We start from the raw sequence: 19,133 nt of genomic DNA, 5'->3' as shown, positions 1-19,133 counted from the left end.
TTAGCTTTGATAGCGTTAGCTTTGATAGTGTCCAGCCACAAAGTTTTTTGATGGCCTGGTTTCCCTTTACCATTAACTCTTCCAAACTTAATAGCTTTCTCCAGTGAATTCCCCTGCACGACGTGGCCAAAGTAAGTGAGACACAGGTTTATGATTTTGCCTTCTAGTGACACACCTGGTGTTATGCATCTCAGTACTTGATTGTTAGCCACCTTTGCTATCCAACAATGCGACTAAAAAAGGTAGGAGCTGATCAGGCTAAATTGGAGGGAGGTGTCAAATGCATCATCAGTCATGAGTTCCTGCACACCCACAAGAGATCTTAGTCCAGCTCACCTTGAATGTCTTTCTTAACTCGCGCTAATTTTCCTTGACCATTAGTAGCTCAGATTCTTGAAGAGAGCTTAAGCTTTCAATAAATCTTTATACTTATTTGAACTGCCTGAATCTCCTGATTTCCCTGACATTTGACAGATGGCAATAACAGGATAGCACAATAAAGGTGGGAACAACAATCCATATGGTCAATAAGAGTGAAAATAGAAATCTAATTGTCTTGTAAGGCAGGATTTAGCCTTTCTGGTTGGTTATCTTAGACTCTGAAATCCAGAATATCTGGAAGGATACAGCCTGCTAATAACTATTTCAGATTAGATTTCCTCCTAAGGAAATATTAATGAATGGTTCCTAGGAAAACAGATGGTCCAGACAGGCTCTGAGATCCAACTGGGATTAAAAACCTACTGTCCCCAGGACTACTAGATCCATTGCTGTGATATATTTGGAATTGCATAAAGGTTAAATGGAAAAAAATTAACACTGATTCCCTATAATTTATATTCCTTTACAGGTATAAAGATGGAAAATGAAACTTATTCACCAGTGACTGAATTTGTCCTCCAGGGATTATCACAAATCTGGGAATTTCGGCTATTATTTTGTGTTCTTTTGCTGCTCTTTTGTATCACCATTCTTCCTGGGAATATCCTCATTGTTGTGACAATTCTGCAGAATCCCTCTCTGGAATCTCCCATGTTTTTCTTCTTGGCCAACCTGGCCTTGATTGATATCTTTTACAGCTGTGTCACCCATCCAAAGCTGCTCCTCAACATCTTTTTTGGTTGCATGACAATCTCCTATTTAGGCTGTATCACTCAGATATTTTTCATTCATTTTCTAGGAGGAGCTGAGATGTTTCTCCTCTTTGCCATGGCTATTGACAGGTATGTAGCCATCTGCCACCCATTGCATTATACCATGGTGGTAACTAGGGTCATTTGTTGGGCTATGGTAGTAATTTCATGGCTTGGAGGATTGATACATTCCATCATCCAGGTTATTCTCATCATTTTACTTCCATTTTGTGGTCCCAATGAGTTGGATAACTTCTTTTGTGATATCACCCAGATTATCAGATTAGCTTGTGCCAACATCTACACTCTAGAATTTGTCATGTTTTTTAGCAGTGGTATACCAAGCATTGTATGTTTCATTCTCCTTCTTATATCCTATGTGGCACTGCTGATGAAAGTGAGGATGGGCTCCAGTATAGGAAAAAACAAAGCCTCTTCTATCTGCATCACTCACATCATTATCATCTTCATCATGTTTGGTCCAGCCATCTACATCTACTGCCACCCTTTCCGAGATTACCCACTGGACAAAGTGGTGGCCTTTTTCCATGCTATGGTCTTCCCCTTAATGAACCCTGTGATCTATACCTTGAGGAACAAGGAGATCCAAACTGCCATGCGGAGACTACTCATGAATATTAAAACTAGCAGATAAATAGCAATAGCAATGGCATTTAGACTTATATACACTTCACAGTGCTTTACAGCCCTCTCTAAGCAGTTTACAGAATCAGTATATTTCCCCCAACAATCTGGGTCCTCACTTTATCCACCTCGGAAGGATGGAAGGATGACTCTGTGAGTCAACCATAACAAGATTGGTTTGTTAATTTTTTCCCAAGAAGATTTTAAGTTGAAAAAAAGAAAAAAAAATGGAGTTGAAAGGCTTTATATGTTTCCTTATTCTCAGTTGACAGAAAGATTTAAGCTTGATAGAGGAATTATGAGTCTGAAAATGGTAAGATTAAATTAGACGTGGAACTGTGTAGAAATGATATATTACTGCTAATATGTATAAACTTTTATTGAATGATTCCACAATAGGCTCAGTGTTGCATTTTTGCTAATTAATTCTAGTTTCCTGGGATGGTACTATATAACAAAACAGAAAAAAAAATAAACTAACCATGTGTAGTGGGACAGTCTGAATCATATAAAACCAGGCACATCATTAGAAGACAACATGATGACATCATCACCTTTTGCAGCAGCAATATCACTCTGGATAGTGAGACAGGTGGTATATAAATTAAATAAATAAATAAATATGAGACATGTTCCTGGGGACTGCTTTGAGGAGCAGGGCTATTGATGGAAATAGACTTTCTGAAGCCAGCACCCTCTTGATTGATTGGATGATAATTCCCATCATCCCACCATTACCTGAATAGATGGGCTCTGTGATTTAAGACACCTACAGAGTAGGTTTGCTTGGGAAAATCCTGTCAAAGAATAAACTTAATGCAGAATTGCTTTCAAAAATGTTTGTCTAGAGTGGACTTTTTAATAAGGTCCTTGGAGACCAGCGGAAGGAATCGTACACAAGGGCCCGGTTTATCCAGGGACACCCACAATCTTCTAGCTTGCTCAAAGGAGACGTATTATACTTGTGGAGATCAATACTTACTTGATACGTAGATTGGGTATGTGGCCATCTTACCCATCCTCCCCTTCCCTCATTTTCTCCAAGGCATCCAACTGTCCATCTCACTCACAATGGCAACTAGACCTTGGAAGAAATGAGACCGAGAGGCTGACATAGGACTTATGCAAGAGATTCAGGGGATGAATTCACTTTCTGTAAATACTGCTCAGTAGTGGCCCAATGGTGTCTTTTCTTTTCTTACTTTACTTTCTGCTATCAAAGAAGAATGCATTGGTTTATTGAAGCTCTTCCCAATTGTGTATTGAAGTTCACCTAGGAACATTCACTCTTTTCAACCTTGTCAATGGGGGACTTAAGAGGACATAGTTTTTTATGAGACTGAAATGCAATAAAGAGAAAACATCTCATAGATCCTGGGCCTGCTTAATACTGGACTAACAATTTTTGATCTCCAAATTCAGAAGAAAAAAACAAAAACAACCCAATCCTTAGATATTTGTTAAATAGGCTTACTAATATACATTTTTTGTATTTCCTTTTGAATAGATTGATAGATACTTTTATGTTTCTGATGTTCCTGCTATCCTGATGTTGAACAAAAAAAATGGTTCTAAGTTCAGAATATTTACTTTATGGAAATAGATCCATTTGATGGGAGAAAACAGGGACAGCTAAAGCAGGCAGTTAAGAACAATATCTGAACTTTTCCTCCATCCAAGAATGTATACTTAGTCCCAGCTAACTCTAAAATAAAATAAAAATCACCCATGTTTGCATCTCAGTTCTTTTTCTCTAGTTCCACTGCAAACCTCATTCTAAGACTGGGAGGGAGGGAAGGAGGGAAGGAGGAAGCAAGGAAAGAGACTCCCAACTATGAAGGGGAAATTTTCTGCGCTTGGTCCGACTGATGATTACTGAGAGATGATTTGGGGTAGCTAGTCAACCACCAATTTAACAGAGATGATCAGCCAACAACCATAATATAATTCCTACTAGAGATTGCATTGTAGGAAACAAGCAAAGTGAAAATAAGGTCAGGAGCAACATCTGAGAAGAGCTTAAGGTAAGGCTTGACGTGTTACTATTTTTAACAACAGTTCTATCTACTGACATTATTCCATTTTCTATTTCCATGTGCCTTCCTGTTGCTGTATATTTTAACTGGCATTTCAAGGATTGCTCTAATTCACTTTATGAATAGGGTAGTTTGTATGAGTAGAGATGACTTGAAAAGCAGGCAACACATATATACATTGAAGGAACAAAGTCACCTTGTAGGGGAGATGGATGGCATAACGACTTAATAAATCAATACATTTTTAAATATAACAGAGAATGTCCATAGGGCACAAGAATGTTGAAAGATCTCTCCTTCCAGATAAATCCTATATGCAGACCACCCTTAGTGCTTGGAACTAAGTAATTTTATTTACTAACATTATTCTATTTTCTATTTCCTTGTGCCCTCCCATTGCTTGATATTTTAATTTACATTTCAAAGATTGCTCTAATTCACGTTATGAGTAGGATACCTTTTTATGGGTAGAGGTGACTTGAGAATACATCTATTCAATGAAGGAATGAATATATTTTAGATAAAACTGAGAAGGCCGATAGGGCACAGTGAGTTTGAAAGATCTTTCCTTCCAGATAACTCCTATAAGCAGACCCCAAAAAGATGTGTTTGAAATTAAGTGCCTCTTCAACAACTTGTAAGTTCAGTTTTAACTTCTAATTTGCAGAGTAAAATTCTTTATTGTAGACAAAAACAAAGCCTTCTCAACTGGGGATTTGAACAAGGAGAATGTTCAAAGACTTTGATCATTTTAACAATAAATATTGTATCTTTACCTGTCCTATTCAGAACGGTGCTGGTTACAATATACTGGGTTTGAAATGAATTGGACCTCACCTCCAGGGAATTAGAACAATTAATCTGTGGAACGGCTTGCCTCCTGAAGTTGTGAATGCTCCAACAGTGAACATTTTTAAGAAGAGGTTAGATAACCATTTGTCTGAAATGGTATAGGGTTTCCTGCCTGGACTAGGGTTAATAATAATAATAATGATAAAGTTGGAAGGGACCTTGGAGGTCATCTTGTCCAACCCCCTGCTCAGGCAGGAAACCCTATACCATTTCGGACAAATGGCTGCCCAGTTTCTTCTTAAAAACTTCCAGTGTTGGTGCATTCACCACTTCTGGAGGCAGGTTGTTCCACTGATTAATTGTTCTAACTGTCAGGAAGTTTCTCCTTAGTTCTAGGTTGCTTCTCTCTTTGGTTAGTTTCCACCTGTTGCTTCTTGTCCTGCCTTCAGGCGCTTTGGAAAATAGCTTGACTCCCTCTTCTTTGTGGCATTTGGTTGGATTAGAAGACCTCCAAGGTCCCTTCCAACTCTATTATTCTGAATATGGAACATCAGATGGACCAGACAGAGGAAAAAGTAAACAACTTAGGTAGATCAGTGGACACTTGCCTTCCAAACAACTACTTTAAAAGCTGTAAACACGACCATGTACAGAAACAGAAAAAAAGGATTTGTGGCACAATCATATGTGGGCTGCAAAGTACAAGAAAAAAACTGAATAGCAGTAAAGAGTGACACTGTTTTCTCTTGCCTAGATGTTTGTATAGAAGACTGTTACAAATTTCCTCCCATTTAATATTCCCATCACTATTCCCCTACAGGAATACACAAAAAGGATGGACTCAGGCAACCACACTGAGTTTGTTCTTGAAGGGTTAGCAGAGACCAGGGAACTGCAAGTCTTGCTCTGTGTCCTCCTCTTGATCTTCTACCTCATCATTCTTCCTGGAAACATTCTCATCATTGTGACTATTTGGAAAGACCCCCGATTAGGAGCTCCCATGTTTTTCTTCTTGGCCAATCTGGCTTTGATGGACATTTGCTACAGCTGTGTCGCCCCTCCAAAGTTGATAGTCAACCTCTTCTCTGGATGCCAAACTATCTCATTCAAAGGTTGCCTGACACAGATTTTTTTCATCCACTTTCTAGGTGGAGCTGAGGTCAGTCTCCTTATGTCCATGGCATTTGATCGGTTTGTGGCTATCTATTTTCCATTGCATTATGTAACTATAATCACCAAGCCAGCTTGCTGGGCTTTAGTGGTGACTGCATGGGCTGGAGGATTCATGCATTCCATAACCCAGGTCATTCTCATCCGCCCACTCCCTTTTTGTGGTCCCAATAAACTGGACAACTACTTCTGTGATGTCACCCAAATAATCAGGTTGGCTTGCACCAACACCTACAGTCTAGAATTTGTTATGTTTATCAACAGTGGCCTTACAACTGCTGGATGCTTCATCCTCCTTCTCATTTCCTATGGGGCACTGCTGATCAAAGTGAGGACAAGTGCCAGCCAAGGGAAAAGCAAAGCATCTTCTACTTGCATCACTCACATCATCATTGTTTTCATCATGTTTGGTCCAGCCATTTACCTCTACTGTCACCCCTTCTATGACTTTCCCTTTGACAAAATGGTGGGCTTTCTCCACATTGTGGTTTTCCCTTTGATGAATCCTATGATTTACACACTGAGGAATAAGGAAGTCAAGATTGCCATGTGGAGACTGTTGAAGAACTGCAACATTCAATGGGAGAAGTAAAAGAAATTTATTTTTATTGTTTAATTTCCTTGTACTGGACTTCATAACCAGACAGCAGTCTCTATTGTGTGACTGTCAACATCTGATACAATGTCTAACATTGGCGTGTAATTCTGTTTTTTTAATAAATGAAAATCAAATCTTTCCTTCTTTATCTAATAATGAAATCTGGTGATAGGAACATTCATTTATTTTTTAGATATTCTTGGTTGCTTGTACCAGATTATTTTAATGCCATTTGTAAACATGTACTCTGCATAGTTTTGAGGGTCATCAACAAAGAGAAATCCAATTTTGGATGACTGGATAATGTATTGATTGCCATAAATCTAATGTAATAATTTCCCAACTTGGACAACTTCCAGAACGTTGGTTGTCACCATTCTCAACAATCACCACGTTGACAAGACAATTATGGAAATTGAAGTTCACATATTGGGAAATTGCCCAGGTCAAAAACCACTGACCTAATATAATACCTGCAAAAAAGATTTCTGTAAACCAATTCTGATGTAATTACAAATGAGATAGTTTTCCAATATTCAAGGGATACATTTTCAGACAAAACTGTATAAATGTGTACAGAATATCCTTCTAGATTAGAAATGTGAATGATACAAATTGGTTGCAGAAAGTGGATTTGGCTTACGCATTTAGCTTCGTGGCATACTTTGTTACACAATGAAGACTAATGATCAATGTCAATTTTAATATGGGATTATTCTTCAGGAGATCCTATACCATTCCAGACAAGTGACTGTTCAGTCTCTTCTTAAAAACCTCCAGTGATGGAGCACCCACAACTTCTGAAGGCAATTTGTTACACTGGTTAATTGTTTATAGTTAATTGTTAATATTTATTGACTGCACATATAACCACATAACTGATGAATATTTCTTTTTCCACCTCACCATATTTTGTTCCACTCAACCATCCATTGCCATTTAGAATAACTTCCATTAACTATCACAATGAAATTAAAATACAATCAAAGCAGAATTAAAATTATATTTCAATCAAACCAGTCAAAGCAGTGAAGATGATAAAGATGAAGCCACTTTAGGCTTCCCAAGGGAAAGGATAAAAGGTCCCAAAATTTTCTACAAGTCTCACAACTGTCCTTTTACCGCATCGGGAAGATACCATAGGAAAGAAAGTTGATAAAGACATAATCTTGCTCTTTCTTTCAACCACACAATCAGATGTCTCCCAGGACAGTGTTTCTTATCCTTGACAACCTGAAGATGTCTGAACTTCAACTTCAACTTCAATTGAGGTCCAGACATCTTCAAGTTGCCAAGATTGAGAGACACTGATGTTGAAAGAAAAACCATCAGGGTCCAGTCCAAGCTGGGAATAAAGAAAATGGAGGCTATTTGGAAGGAAGATTCTTTATTGAGTTGCCAGAAACTTCAGTGACACAGCATGTGCTTCTGGGGTGGCTGAACACATGGAGCTGGGAGTGGTGGGTTTTATACCATCTTGGGCTTTTGTGTTTGGAGTTGTTCCTGTTCCTGTGGCATGAATTTTGACCTGAGATTCAGTGTGCCCTTTTGGTATTCTAATGGTGCTGGGTTAATCTTATTATGTCCTAAAGGTCATGTCCTGCTTCTCTGGGGTTAGGGCTCATGGCTATGTCCTGTGTTGGATGTTTAGGTGAGGGGCTGCTGGTTCTAATTCTATCACTCTGCTATTGTTAGCTATCAGTTTTGCTGCAAGGGATTTCAAAATGTTTTGTCTTGAATGGGCTTCTGCCTGGTAGTATTTGCTGATGAATGGGGCCTGAGTCTTTCTGAATGGGATGATCAAATCTGCATTTTTACAAAGCTGGCCTGCTCAGTTTCTGTTTGGGGCTATTAAGGAAAACTGGGCCTTCTTTTCTGCCTTTAAGATCCTTTGGGGAAATATAATATTCTGCCTTTTTAATATTCCCCAAAATATTTCCTTCTCTGGGGGAAGGTGTGTGTGACTTCCAACATTGACTTAGAAAATTCCAAAAGGGGATGTATTAGAAGACATATTATCCATTGGTGGTTTGTCTTCCATGGGTAGTCCTCAACTTACAACCATCATTTAATGAACGTTTGAAGTTACAAGGTGGTCACATGATCAAAATTTGAGCGCTTGGCAATTAGCCCATATTTACAATGGTTGGGGTATCTCAGTGACATATGATCACTATTTGCAACTTCAAACAAACAAAGTCAATGGGGAAAGCTGGATTCACTTAACATATGGTTCATTTTAACGGCCATATGATTGGCTTAATGATCATGGCAAAAGAGGTCATGAAATCAGGCACAGCTCACTTAACAGAGTCCAGTCCCAATTGTGGTTGTAAGTCGAGAAGTACTTTTATCCATAAAAGATGGAATCAAAGAGGAAGAAAATGTTAAGAGTGCCAAATACGCAATTCTCAATGAGTACTTTGTGCAGACTATTTGGGGCTGCAAATTTGGAAAAGAAAAATGAGATGACAAATACAAAGCAGATTGCCTATCGTACACTTTTGATTAATGCCTCTGAAGGAGCAATACACTGGGGAAAAAATGTGGGGCTAACTTTTTAATTCAGCCCAGGGGTAAGAAATGGAAAGTGTTGCGTGCTTTCTCTTTTAATAAACACATCTTCAATTCTCATTCTATTAGGACCACAGGCAATATTAAGGATGGAGTATAAAAAGCCCCAAGAGCTTCCAAACATTTGAAGGGCAGAAGGGTAAATAGCAACTCCATCTCAGACTTTCAGCTACACACACACACACACACACACATATACTGTATATATAAACACACACACAGAGACACACACACTCCTTCCTTTGTTTCACACTTATCATTTTCCTTCTGGCTTGCTTAAGCAAAAGAAATAGTAGACTAGTATACGGATGGAATAGAATTCATGCTGGTTCAATCCACTTTCCTAAACTCCTTTGATAGAAAACTCCATTTTCTCCAGACTATTCCTTCCTTCCTTCCTTCCTTCCTTCCTTCCTTCCTTCCTTCCTTCCTTCCTTCCTTCCTTCCTTCCTTCCTTCCTTCCTTCCCTTTTCTTCCTTCCTTTCTTCTGTCCTGTCTTTCCCAAATATAAGTACATTTTATCTGAATTATTGTGTATTCATTACTTTTAAAATTACTATTAAAATTAACATTTTAATAGATATTGGGGGGGGAGGTTTCCTGCATTTTGCCTGATGTTGCTTAATTGCTTATGTCTGTGAGCACTGCAGAGTTCTGACCTTTATTTTCTGGGGAAGCTCTAGTTTTGCAGTTTGCTAATTCTATGCTTATGTGCATCTGTGTGGACACAATTAAACAAGCAGGGACCTCTACAGTGGAAACCAAACAATTAAGAAAGCATTTGTCATCTCTACATTCCAGGTATGGCACTGCTCTAGGTGGGTCATTTAGATCAACATTTTCAGACTTTATCAGAGCTCTGATAATTTTCTCAATTACTGAGAAAATGTTTTCCAGTTATGAAAACTGTTATGAAGCTAAGAAGAGATTTCTCCTGCTTGGGTGAGGGGTTGGACTAGATCAGGGGTGTCAAACTCAATTTCATTGAGGGCCGCATCAGCATTGCGGTTGCCCTCAGGGGTCTGGGTGGGTGTGGCCAGGGTGGGTGCGGCCTACTGGGTGGGCGTGGATGGAGTGGGTGTGGCCTACTGGGTGGGCATGGCCAGCTCTACATCGTTCACGTCAAGGGGGCCTGTGGGGGCCTGGGCAGGAGTGGGATAGATCTGAGGGTCTCTGGCAGAAGGGGGTGGGACCAGGGCAAGTGCCAAGGCATGGTCCACTGGAGGAGCCTCACTGTTCCTCTCAGGCCATGCGGGGGGGGGGTGTCTTATGGAGCTAAGACTGAATGCGTTTCAGCATAGATGGCCACCACAAAATTGTACATTGGCTCCCGATCGGCCTGGGCCAGGGCCAAGTCAGTGGGGGCCGTTCCCTCACTGTTTCCAGGATGGCTTCGCGGGCCACATGAAACCACTTCACGGGCTGCATCCAGCCCCCGGGCCTTGTGTTTGACATGTCTGGACTAGATGACCTACAAGTTTCCTTCCAACTCTGTTATTCTATTCTATCCCCAATGACCATCACCCCCACAATGTCCATCCCTGCCCTCTCCCCCACGAAATCAGGTCTTCTCCTAGGATGAACTAAAGCATTTTTTCATGCCCCAATTCCCGACTCTGACTTGCATCCAGTTCAATTTGTCTACAGCACAGAGGGATTGCAGTTGATGAGCAATGCCTAGCCATGAATAAAAAGTGCACAAACATCCTATTTCTGAATCTTCATGTGCATAAATTGTTAGCAGTCTCTAAGCTGGAACAAAGTTTGCTGTCTCTCTTTTTCCTCCTCTGACCCCAGAGGTTGTCTGCACCATCTTTGGTATTCAGTACTAACATTTTAATAAGATCCCCTGAGAAGAATATAAGTCTGGTGTCTTCATATTGGTTCTCTGGAGTTGCTACTAAGGATATATTTTCTTTCTTTCTTTCTTTCTTTCTTTCTTTCTTTCTTTCTTTTTCTTTCTTTCTTTCTTTCCTTCCTTCCTTCCTTCCTTCCTTCCTTCCTTCCTTCCTTGTTCAAAGATTATGAGTTCCAAAGCTGAACCTGTGAATTTTAAACCACATCAGAGGCTAAATCTTAACAACCTTGTTCAAATGCAGGGTCCTCTCTACTATTTTTTACACCTTTCTGTCCATTTAGCCATTTACCTGGCCTCTACTGTCTTTGCATCTATTGCAGCCTGTTCCCAGATCCTTTTTTTAAAAAATGCATTGTCCATTTAATTTCCAATGCAAGACTTCTCCAACCTGGTGCCCACTAGGTTCATTGCACTTCAACTTCCAATCTTTAACTTTTGTGGGTGCCTTCAAGTCAGGCTTTGACTCCTGTTTTAATGCCTGAACAAGTCCCTATAGTTTGCTTGGAAAGGGTATTTTTTGGGGGGATGTGGTTTGTCATTACCTGTTTCCTAGGGCTGAGGGAGCATGACTGGCCCAAGGCCATCAAGATGGCTTTGTGCCTAAATGGGACTAGAATCCACAGTCTACTTGATGACATAACCACTACACCAAACTGGTTTCACTCCACAATAAAAGCCAAGTTGCACACAGCCATTGGATTTATCAGTTGAGATGTTGAGATTCTGGAAAGACTGCAAAGAAGAGCAACAAAGATCATCAGAGGACTGGAGGCTAAAACATATAAGGAACGGTTGCTGGAATTGGATATGTCTAGTTTAATGAAGAGAAGGACGAGGGGGGACATAATAGCAGTGTTCCAGTATCTCAGGGGCTGCCACAAAGAAGAGGCAGTCAAGCTAGTCTCCAAAGCACCTGAAGGCAGGAGAAGAAACAACAGATGGAAATTAATCAAGGAGAGAAGCAACCTAGAACTAAGAAAAAATTCTTGACAGTTAGAACAATTAACCAGTGGAACAACTTGCCTCCAGGAGTTGTGAATGCTCCAACACAGGAAGTTTTTATGAAGAGATTGGACAACTATTTGTCTGAAATGGTATAGGGTTTCCTGCCTGAGCAGGGGGTTGGACTAGAACAGGACTTTTCAACCTTTTAACACATTGTACCACTTTTAGGACATGATAATATTTGAGTACCACCACTGCTTAGCACGGTATCAAAAACCTGATGACTAAAAAAAAGGGGGGAGGATTTTGGGTTTTACTGATTAGATTCATTTGTTGTTATAGAAATGGCTAGTTTATAATATTATGGAAAAGTAAAAAGTTGAGGTTCGATGTTAATGCTTCCTTTTACTGCAACAGAGGAAGTCGGAAGTCAATGCCTTTTCTTTTTCCCTTCTCCCCCTCACTTTTTCCCCTCTCCCTCAGGCTTGTGTCGCTTCAGCTCATTCCCCTCCCCTGCTACACTTGTCTAGGAGGGTTGCGTACCATCTGCCAGGTGCCAAATTACCACTGGTGGTACTTGTACTTGTAACACCCGTTGAAAAGCCCTGGGCTAGAAGACCTCAAAGGTCCCTTCCAATTATTCTATTCTATTCTATTCTATTCTATTCTATTCTATTCTATTCTATTCTACTCTACTCTACTCTACTCTACTCTATTCTATTCTATTCTATTCTAAAAACTGGGAAAAGCTATCTTGACTATTTTTCCCTCTTTTCTCCCTCCTTCCTTGCTATAACTGAATCCATTATTTTTATTTTCTTATTTGGTTTCTATCCCACATTTCATTGAGGAATTCATGAGTGTTCCCTCCTCTTTTTCTTCCGAAAGCTCTTTAAGCTAGATTGAATTGAGACGATAACTGGCCCAAGGTCACTTAATTCACTTAGGCAGGAACTGGGTATGTCTAGTCAAAAGAAGAATTCTGGATGACATGATAGCAGTGTTCCAATATCTAAGGGACTGCCCCCCCCCAAAAAAAACAGGGAGTCAACTTATTCTCCAAAGCACCTGAAGGCAGGACAAGGAGCAATGGATGGAAACTGATCAAGGAGAGAACTAACCTAGAACTAAGCACGAATTTCCTGACAATGAGAACAATTATTCAGTATAGGGTTTCCTGCCTGAGTAGGGGTTGGACTAGATGACCTCCAAGGTCCCTTCCAACTTTACTATTATTATTATTATTATTATTATTATTATTATTATTATTATTATTATTATTATTATTATTATTATTATTATTATTATTATTATTATTATAACTAAGGACAAATTTCCTGACAATGAGAACAATGATTCAGTGGAACAGCTTTCCTTCAGAAGTGGATGCTCCATCACTGGAGTTTTTTAAGAAGAGATTGGACAACTATTTATCTTAAATGGTATGGGGTCTCCTGCTTGAGCAGAGGCTTGGACAAGACCTCCAAGGTCCCTCCCAACTCTGTTTCTCTGTTAAACTTCCATACCTAAAGGAGGACTATTCTAATAATAGTCTTCCAATTTCAACACCTCAACTAGTACACCACATTAACTCTTACATGTCCAGGGAAAACTTTCTCCCAACTGTTTTATCCTCCTGTCCTTTTCCTGTACTTTTGAGAACAGCTACACCATGCTGTCCTTGGTGGCCAAAACATTTTCTTAACTAATTCCCTTGGAAGAGATACAGCACCAAGGAATGGGGATCTGCTTTTGCTTCCAGAATTATCAGCAGATCTTTTTCGATTCCCGATTTGCTAATCCTTAATACATTATACTGCTGTACAGCATATCATTTCAACTCATGCTTAAGGAGAAGGACTCTGAGCAGTTTCATCTAGTGCCAAGCAGAGCTTTTGGAGGAGTTGCTACAGCAGTTCTCAAATAACATCTGTAGCTGTTTGCAGGTGAGTAAATATTTAGAATGAGTTGAAGGAACCATTCTTCGTCCAGCAAAAGACAAACATAAGACTACTTGTCATGCCCATAGCATCTGCCTTGAACCTGCGAGATCCAGGTAATGTTTAGAAATTCTCACTGCAGATTTTGGTTTTCCTTTTCTTCCTTCATTCTCCTTTATTTCTAGGACATTCCTTCTCTGACTATAAACCTGAGAACAAGGAGAGTAATTTTGTGTTCTGTAATGCGTTCTGAATGTCCTTGCAGCTGGAGTGCAAGCAATGGTTGAAATAACCACATAATGAATATTATCTACAGTAAATGTTCTAGAGATAAAGAGAGAAGAATGTGCTAGAGGGAAGTGGAGGTGAAGAGAGGGAGAGAGGGAGGGATAACAAAAACAGATGCATTGTAAAAAAAATTAAGTAGGTTATGGATTCCAGAGGAACATCATTAATTTAATTTGCTTTCTACATTTTGCAAAAGCTCTGATATAAACATAGTGTATAACATCTGAACTGTGTGAAGTATAACAAATTAAAATTAACCTAATATTGCTCTCAAGCCTTAGTTTTCTACCTTTTTTAGTAGCTTATAGATAACTATGAGCCATTGAACCTCTGCTTACTCTCTTATATATACAATATATATATATTGGAGAATGGTCTGTTTCATCACACAGACAAACCTTTGAGCAGAAGTGCAGAATCTACCTTGTTTTGGATCTGATAGATGAATAATATCTGGATCATTAGGACAGATAGGAAGACAGATGATCCACAAGTCAACCTTAACTTGACTTCATCTATGATGGAAGTAGCTCATTCATGATCTGTTTCCCCCTCCCAATTTTCTAGATAAGAACTGAATGGCATGGAGAAACAAGACTATGGTGACCGAATTTGTTCTGCTGGGCCTCTCTTCATCTTGGGAAATGCAGCTGTTCTTATTTATCTTCTTCCTCCTCCTTTATGCAGCAACCCTCTTCAGCAACATCCTCATCATCCTGGCAACTTCAAAGAACCATCATCTTTCCAACTCACCCATGTTCTTCTTGTTAAGTCACTTGGCTTTTCTAGATATCTGCTTGGCTTCTTTTGCGACGCCCAGGGCTCTCCTTGGTTTTCTTACCCAGTGTCAAGTTATCTCCTTCCAGAGTTGCATGACACAAATCTTCTTCCTTCACCTCTTTGGAGGCAGCGAGATGCTTTTGCTAGTAGCTATGGCCTATGACCGATACGTGGCCATTTGTCACCCTCTTCACTATGCTTCAGTCATGAGCCGGCACCACTGTATAGGCTTTGTGCTAGCCTCGTGGATTGGTGGGCTCTTCCACACCAGTGTGCAGTTGGGCTTCACTCTAAGTGTGCCATTCTGTGGGCCCAATCAGATAGACAACTTCTTCTGTGATATCCCCTTGGTCATCAAGCTCACCTGTGTGGACCCTTATCCCTTAGAGGTCATGATGGTGACCAACAGTGGTATTTTATCATTGTTTAGCTTTGTGGCATTGCTTGTCTCCTATGGACTCATACTTTCCACATTTCATTCTAGACACCTCTCTGAGGGTTCCTCAAAGGCTTTGTCTACATGTACTTCACATCTCCTAGTTCTCATCCTGTACTTTGGACCTTGCATATTCATTTACCTGCGTCCACATACCCATTTCATGTTTGACAACGTGATCTCTGTCTTCTATACAACAGTTACCCCTTTTCTCAATCCTGCCATCTATGCACTGAAAAATAAGGAGATGAGGGCTGCAATGGGGAAGATGGTGGCAAGGCAGTTGGGACAGGTCTCTGCACAAGTTCACGTTCATCCGACAGGAAGATTTTCCTTGTGGAATCACAAAAAGAATCGGTGTCCACGCAGGCCAGTCTTGAACTCAGTGTCATTGTTAGATATTGTTTAATCTATGGGTTGTTGAATTAAAGGGTTGATTTGAAATAAATAGTCAAAACAACAAGAAACACTATAAATCCAAATTAGGGATATTAATAACTTTATCTATTTTCCCCTTACATTAATCGACTATAGAACAAAGTTCTCACTTTTTAGTTTAGTTTAGTTGAATGAAGAGAAGGACTAGGGGTAACATGATAGCAGGGTTCCAATATCTCAGGGGCGGCCACAAAGAAGAGGCAGTCAAGCTAGTCTCCAAAGCACCTGAAGGCAGGACAAGAAGCAACAGATGGAAACTCATCAAGGAGAGAAGCAACCTAGAACTAAGAAGAAATTTCCTGACAGTTAGAACAATTAACCAGTGGAACAACTTGCCTCTAGGAGTTGTGAATGCTCCAACCCTGGAAGTTTTTAAGAAGAGATTGGACAACTATTTGTCTGAAATGGTATAGGGTTTCCTGCCTGAGCAGGGGGTTGGACTAGAACAGGACTTTTCAACCTTTTAACACATTGTACCACTTTTAGGACATGATAATATTTGAGTACCACCACTGCTTAGCACGGTATCAAAAACCTGATGACTAAAAAAAAGGGGGGGGATTTTGGGTTTTCCTGATTAGGTTCATTTGTTCTTATAGAAATGGCTAGTTTATAATATTATGGAAAAGTAAAAAGTTGAGGTTCGATGTTAATGCTTCCTTTTACTGCAACAGAGGAAGTCGGAAGTCAATCCCTTTTCTTTTTCCCTTCTCCCCCTCACTTTTTTCCCTCTCCCTCAGGCTTGTGTCGCTTCAGTTCATTCCCCTCCCCTGCTACACCTGTCTAGGAGGGTCATGTACCATTTTCCAGGTGCCAAATTACCACTGGTGGTACTTGTTGTCAAGGTTCCGACTAATGAAACACTTCAAAGAACTTTCAGGCATTGTTTATCCTAAAAAGTCTTTTATTCATGTAACAAAATGTCGGCACGGCATGAAGAGGGATGCTAAGATCTAAATTCTCCTCCCCTGAGCACATATTTTGCCAGCATGTTCCCTCCCTCAATCCGCTGTCATAAATCACGTTCTCCTATAAGGTTGAAGGGTAAAGGTTTTCTTCCGTTTACAGCACGGGATTTCTATCTAATATAATTACTCACATACATTCTTTCTCCTCCCCTCCCAGCGTCATCTGAGTTAACTTTAAAAATACCACACAGCTTTGCATGTTTTGTCAGAACAAGAACATCCAACGTTAGCAGCGTTGACATCCATCCCCCCTTAGAAAAAAAAACAGATCCTGGAATGTAAACAAAAGCATATGTTAGGGGCTATTTTTTGGTATTTTGCATGAAATCTTTTGATGAGTCTATCAGCTTTCACCTCGCTGGATTTCACCCAGGTGGCTTCAGACAACGGGTATCCCTTCCATTGTACTAGGTACTGCAATTTCCCTTTAAAAAGCATAGAGTCAAGAATACATTTCACTTCATAGTGGGTCTGTCCCGCAACTATGAGGGGCCCGGGTGCCTTCTTAGGAGGAGATCTTAAAATGGCGTCTTGATAAGGTTTCATCAAGCTGCAATGGAAGACTGGGTGAATTCTCCCTAAAAGTCTAGGGAGTTTTAGTTCTATGGTGACCGGATTGGTGATCCTTATGATAGGAAAAGGCCCCAAGAATTTCGGTCCTAACTTCTTACTGGGTAATTTGAGGCGTAAATATTTAGTCGACAGATAAACCTTTTCCCCAACTTGGAATGTTCTTTGGGGAGCCCTCTTTTTATCAGCCTGCTTTTTATAGGTTTCAAAAGTATTTTTAAAAGCATTTTTTGTGTTTCTCCAAACTTCTTCCCACCCCCTCACCCATTGGTCAAGTGTCTGGGAAGCGGAGGGCACCTGAGGGTATTCAGGTATTGGGCTGAACTCTTTTCCTGTGGCCACTCTGAAAGGCATGTAGCCAGTGCTGCTATGCACAGAATTATTGTACCCGACCTCCGCGAAAGGGAAGAGGTCAGTCCAGTTTGTCTGTTGGTAGGAAATGTAGCATCTGAGATATTGCTCCACCATATTGTTAGCGGATTCTGTAGCCCCATTGGTGGCCGGATGAAAAGCAGATGATAAGCCTTGAAATGATCCAATTAATTTAAGAAAACTCCTCCAAAACTTCACTGTGAACTGCACCCCCCTGTCCAAAAGTATTTGCTTAGGGGCGCCATGTAGCCGGCGCCAGGAACAATTTGGTCACTCGTTGGGCATATGGGAGTCCTTTGCAGGCAATGAAATGAGCCTGCTTCAAGAACAGGTCTATCACAGTCCATATGACAGTATTTCCTCTACTTTCAGGTAAGTCTACTATAAAGTCCATAGCTATTTCTTCCCATGATTGAGAAGGGTCTGCTACCGGCTGCAGTAACACAGGGGTTTTCCCTGGGATTCTTTTCATTGTGGCACATACAGTGCAACTTTTTACATAGTTTTTCACATCCCATTTCAGCCCCGGCCACCAAAATTGCCTGTGGGTGAGGTGTAGAGTTTTTAAATATCCAAAGTATCCACCCTGTTTTACATCATGGCTGTGTTTGAGAGCATTAAGATGGAGGGCTTCAGCTTACTCTGGCCACCTCTCACAAAGAAAACCTCTAAATGTTCTATAGATGGCATCTCCCACCCATAAGATTAGCTAAAATGGGTTCCAATGTCTCCTCTAAACGTTGGAAATGTAATCTTACAATTGGAACATACTATCATATGTGGTGGGAGTGCACGCGAGCTCGTGATTTTTGGAACAAGGTTAAAGAATGGTTGGAAGAAATATTAGAGCGAGTGGTAGAGTTAAAACTAGAACTTTTCTTATTAGGCATAACCATGCAGAAGTACGACAAAGGCGTACTTTATTTGATGCTACACATTCTAACGGCTTCCAGACTGGTTTATGCTCAAAACTGGAGGAATAAAGGAATTCCAATGGAAGAAGAGATCCTGTATAAAATCTTATCATGTGCTGAGATGGACAGGCTTACAATGGTTATGAAGGACAAGACAGAACTCGAATACATCAAAATCTGGGACAAATTTTACCGTTGGTATGAATTAAGGATAACTGCTCAGATCTTAAGTTAATGATAGGATTGAAATATATATATAACTGTACATATAATTGTATATATAATTGTACTGCATAGAAGAATAAGGCTTATATAGAGGTTAAGGATGATGTATTAAGTTTTTGTACCACGAGAAACAACCTGTTAGGAATATTTACTCTGGAATGTCACGTTTGTCCATTTTTGTTTTAATTGTATTATAAATAAAAAACTTTTTAAAAAAAAGATAGAGGGCTTCAGGCAAATATAGTTTCCCCCCTTTGTAGGCCAAGCCATCCCTGAATGTTAGGGAGGTTTGATTATCTTTGAACCATTGATCAGTGGGGAGTTCTTGTTTTATTTTCTTTACCCCAAGGTCATCAGGATTAGGGACTCTGTGAGGCATGAGTTGAGCGGCAGTTTGTGGACTGAAAATAATTGCCTCATTAACCTCTTTGCGTTCACTTTTGTACTGGGG

The 19,133-nt window shown here is 40.1% G+C and overlaps 3 protein-coding genes across 3 annotated transcripts; all 3 read left to right on the top strand.

The window, feature by feature from the left end:
• The first annotated feature begins 858 nt into the window (after positions 1-858).
• LOC107292703 (olfactory receptor 4N5-like) lies at positions 859-3,290 on the top strand. Its single transcript, XM_015821810.2, has 3 exons — positions 859-1,768; positions 2,611-2,670; positions 3,286-3,290. The coding sequence occupies exons 1-3, from the start codon at positions 859-861 to the stop codon at positions 3,288-3,290; spliced, it is 975 nt and encodes a 324-aa protein (XP_015677296.2).
• Positions 3,291-5,441: 2,151 nt separating this feature from the next.
• On the top strand, positions 5,442-6,368 carry LOC107292702 (olfactory receptor 4N5-like). The gene has a single exon (XM_015821809.1). It carries the CDS (start codon positions 5,442-5,444, stop codon positions 6,366-6,368), a length of 927 nt encoding a protein of 308 aa, XP_015677295.1.
• An 8,189-nt stretch (positions 6,369-14,557) lies between these two features.
• LOC107292699 (olfactory receptor 4K3-like) lies at positions 14,558-15,604 on the top strand. The gene has a single exon (XM_015821808.1). The coding sequence runs from the start codon at positions 14,558-14,560 to the stop codon at positions 15,602-15,604; it is 1,047 nt and encodes a 348-aa protein (XP_015677294.1).
• The last annotated feature ends 3,529 nt before the right edge of the window (positions 15,605-19,133 follow it).

Source organism: Protobothrops mucrosquamatus, unplaced genomic scaffold (genome assembly GCF_001527695.2).
Source record: "Protobothrops mucrosquamatus isolate PMUCROS unplaced genomic scaffold, P.Mucros_1.0 scaffold1403, whole genome shotgun sequence".
Classification (NCBI taxonomy): Eukaryota; Metazoa; Chordata; class Lepidosauria; order Squamata; family Viperidae; genus Protobothrops; species Protobothrops mucrosquamatus.
This window is presented reverse-complemented; position numbering and strand designations above follow the sequence as displayed.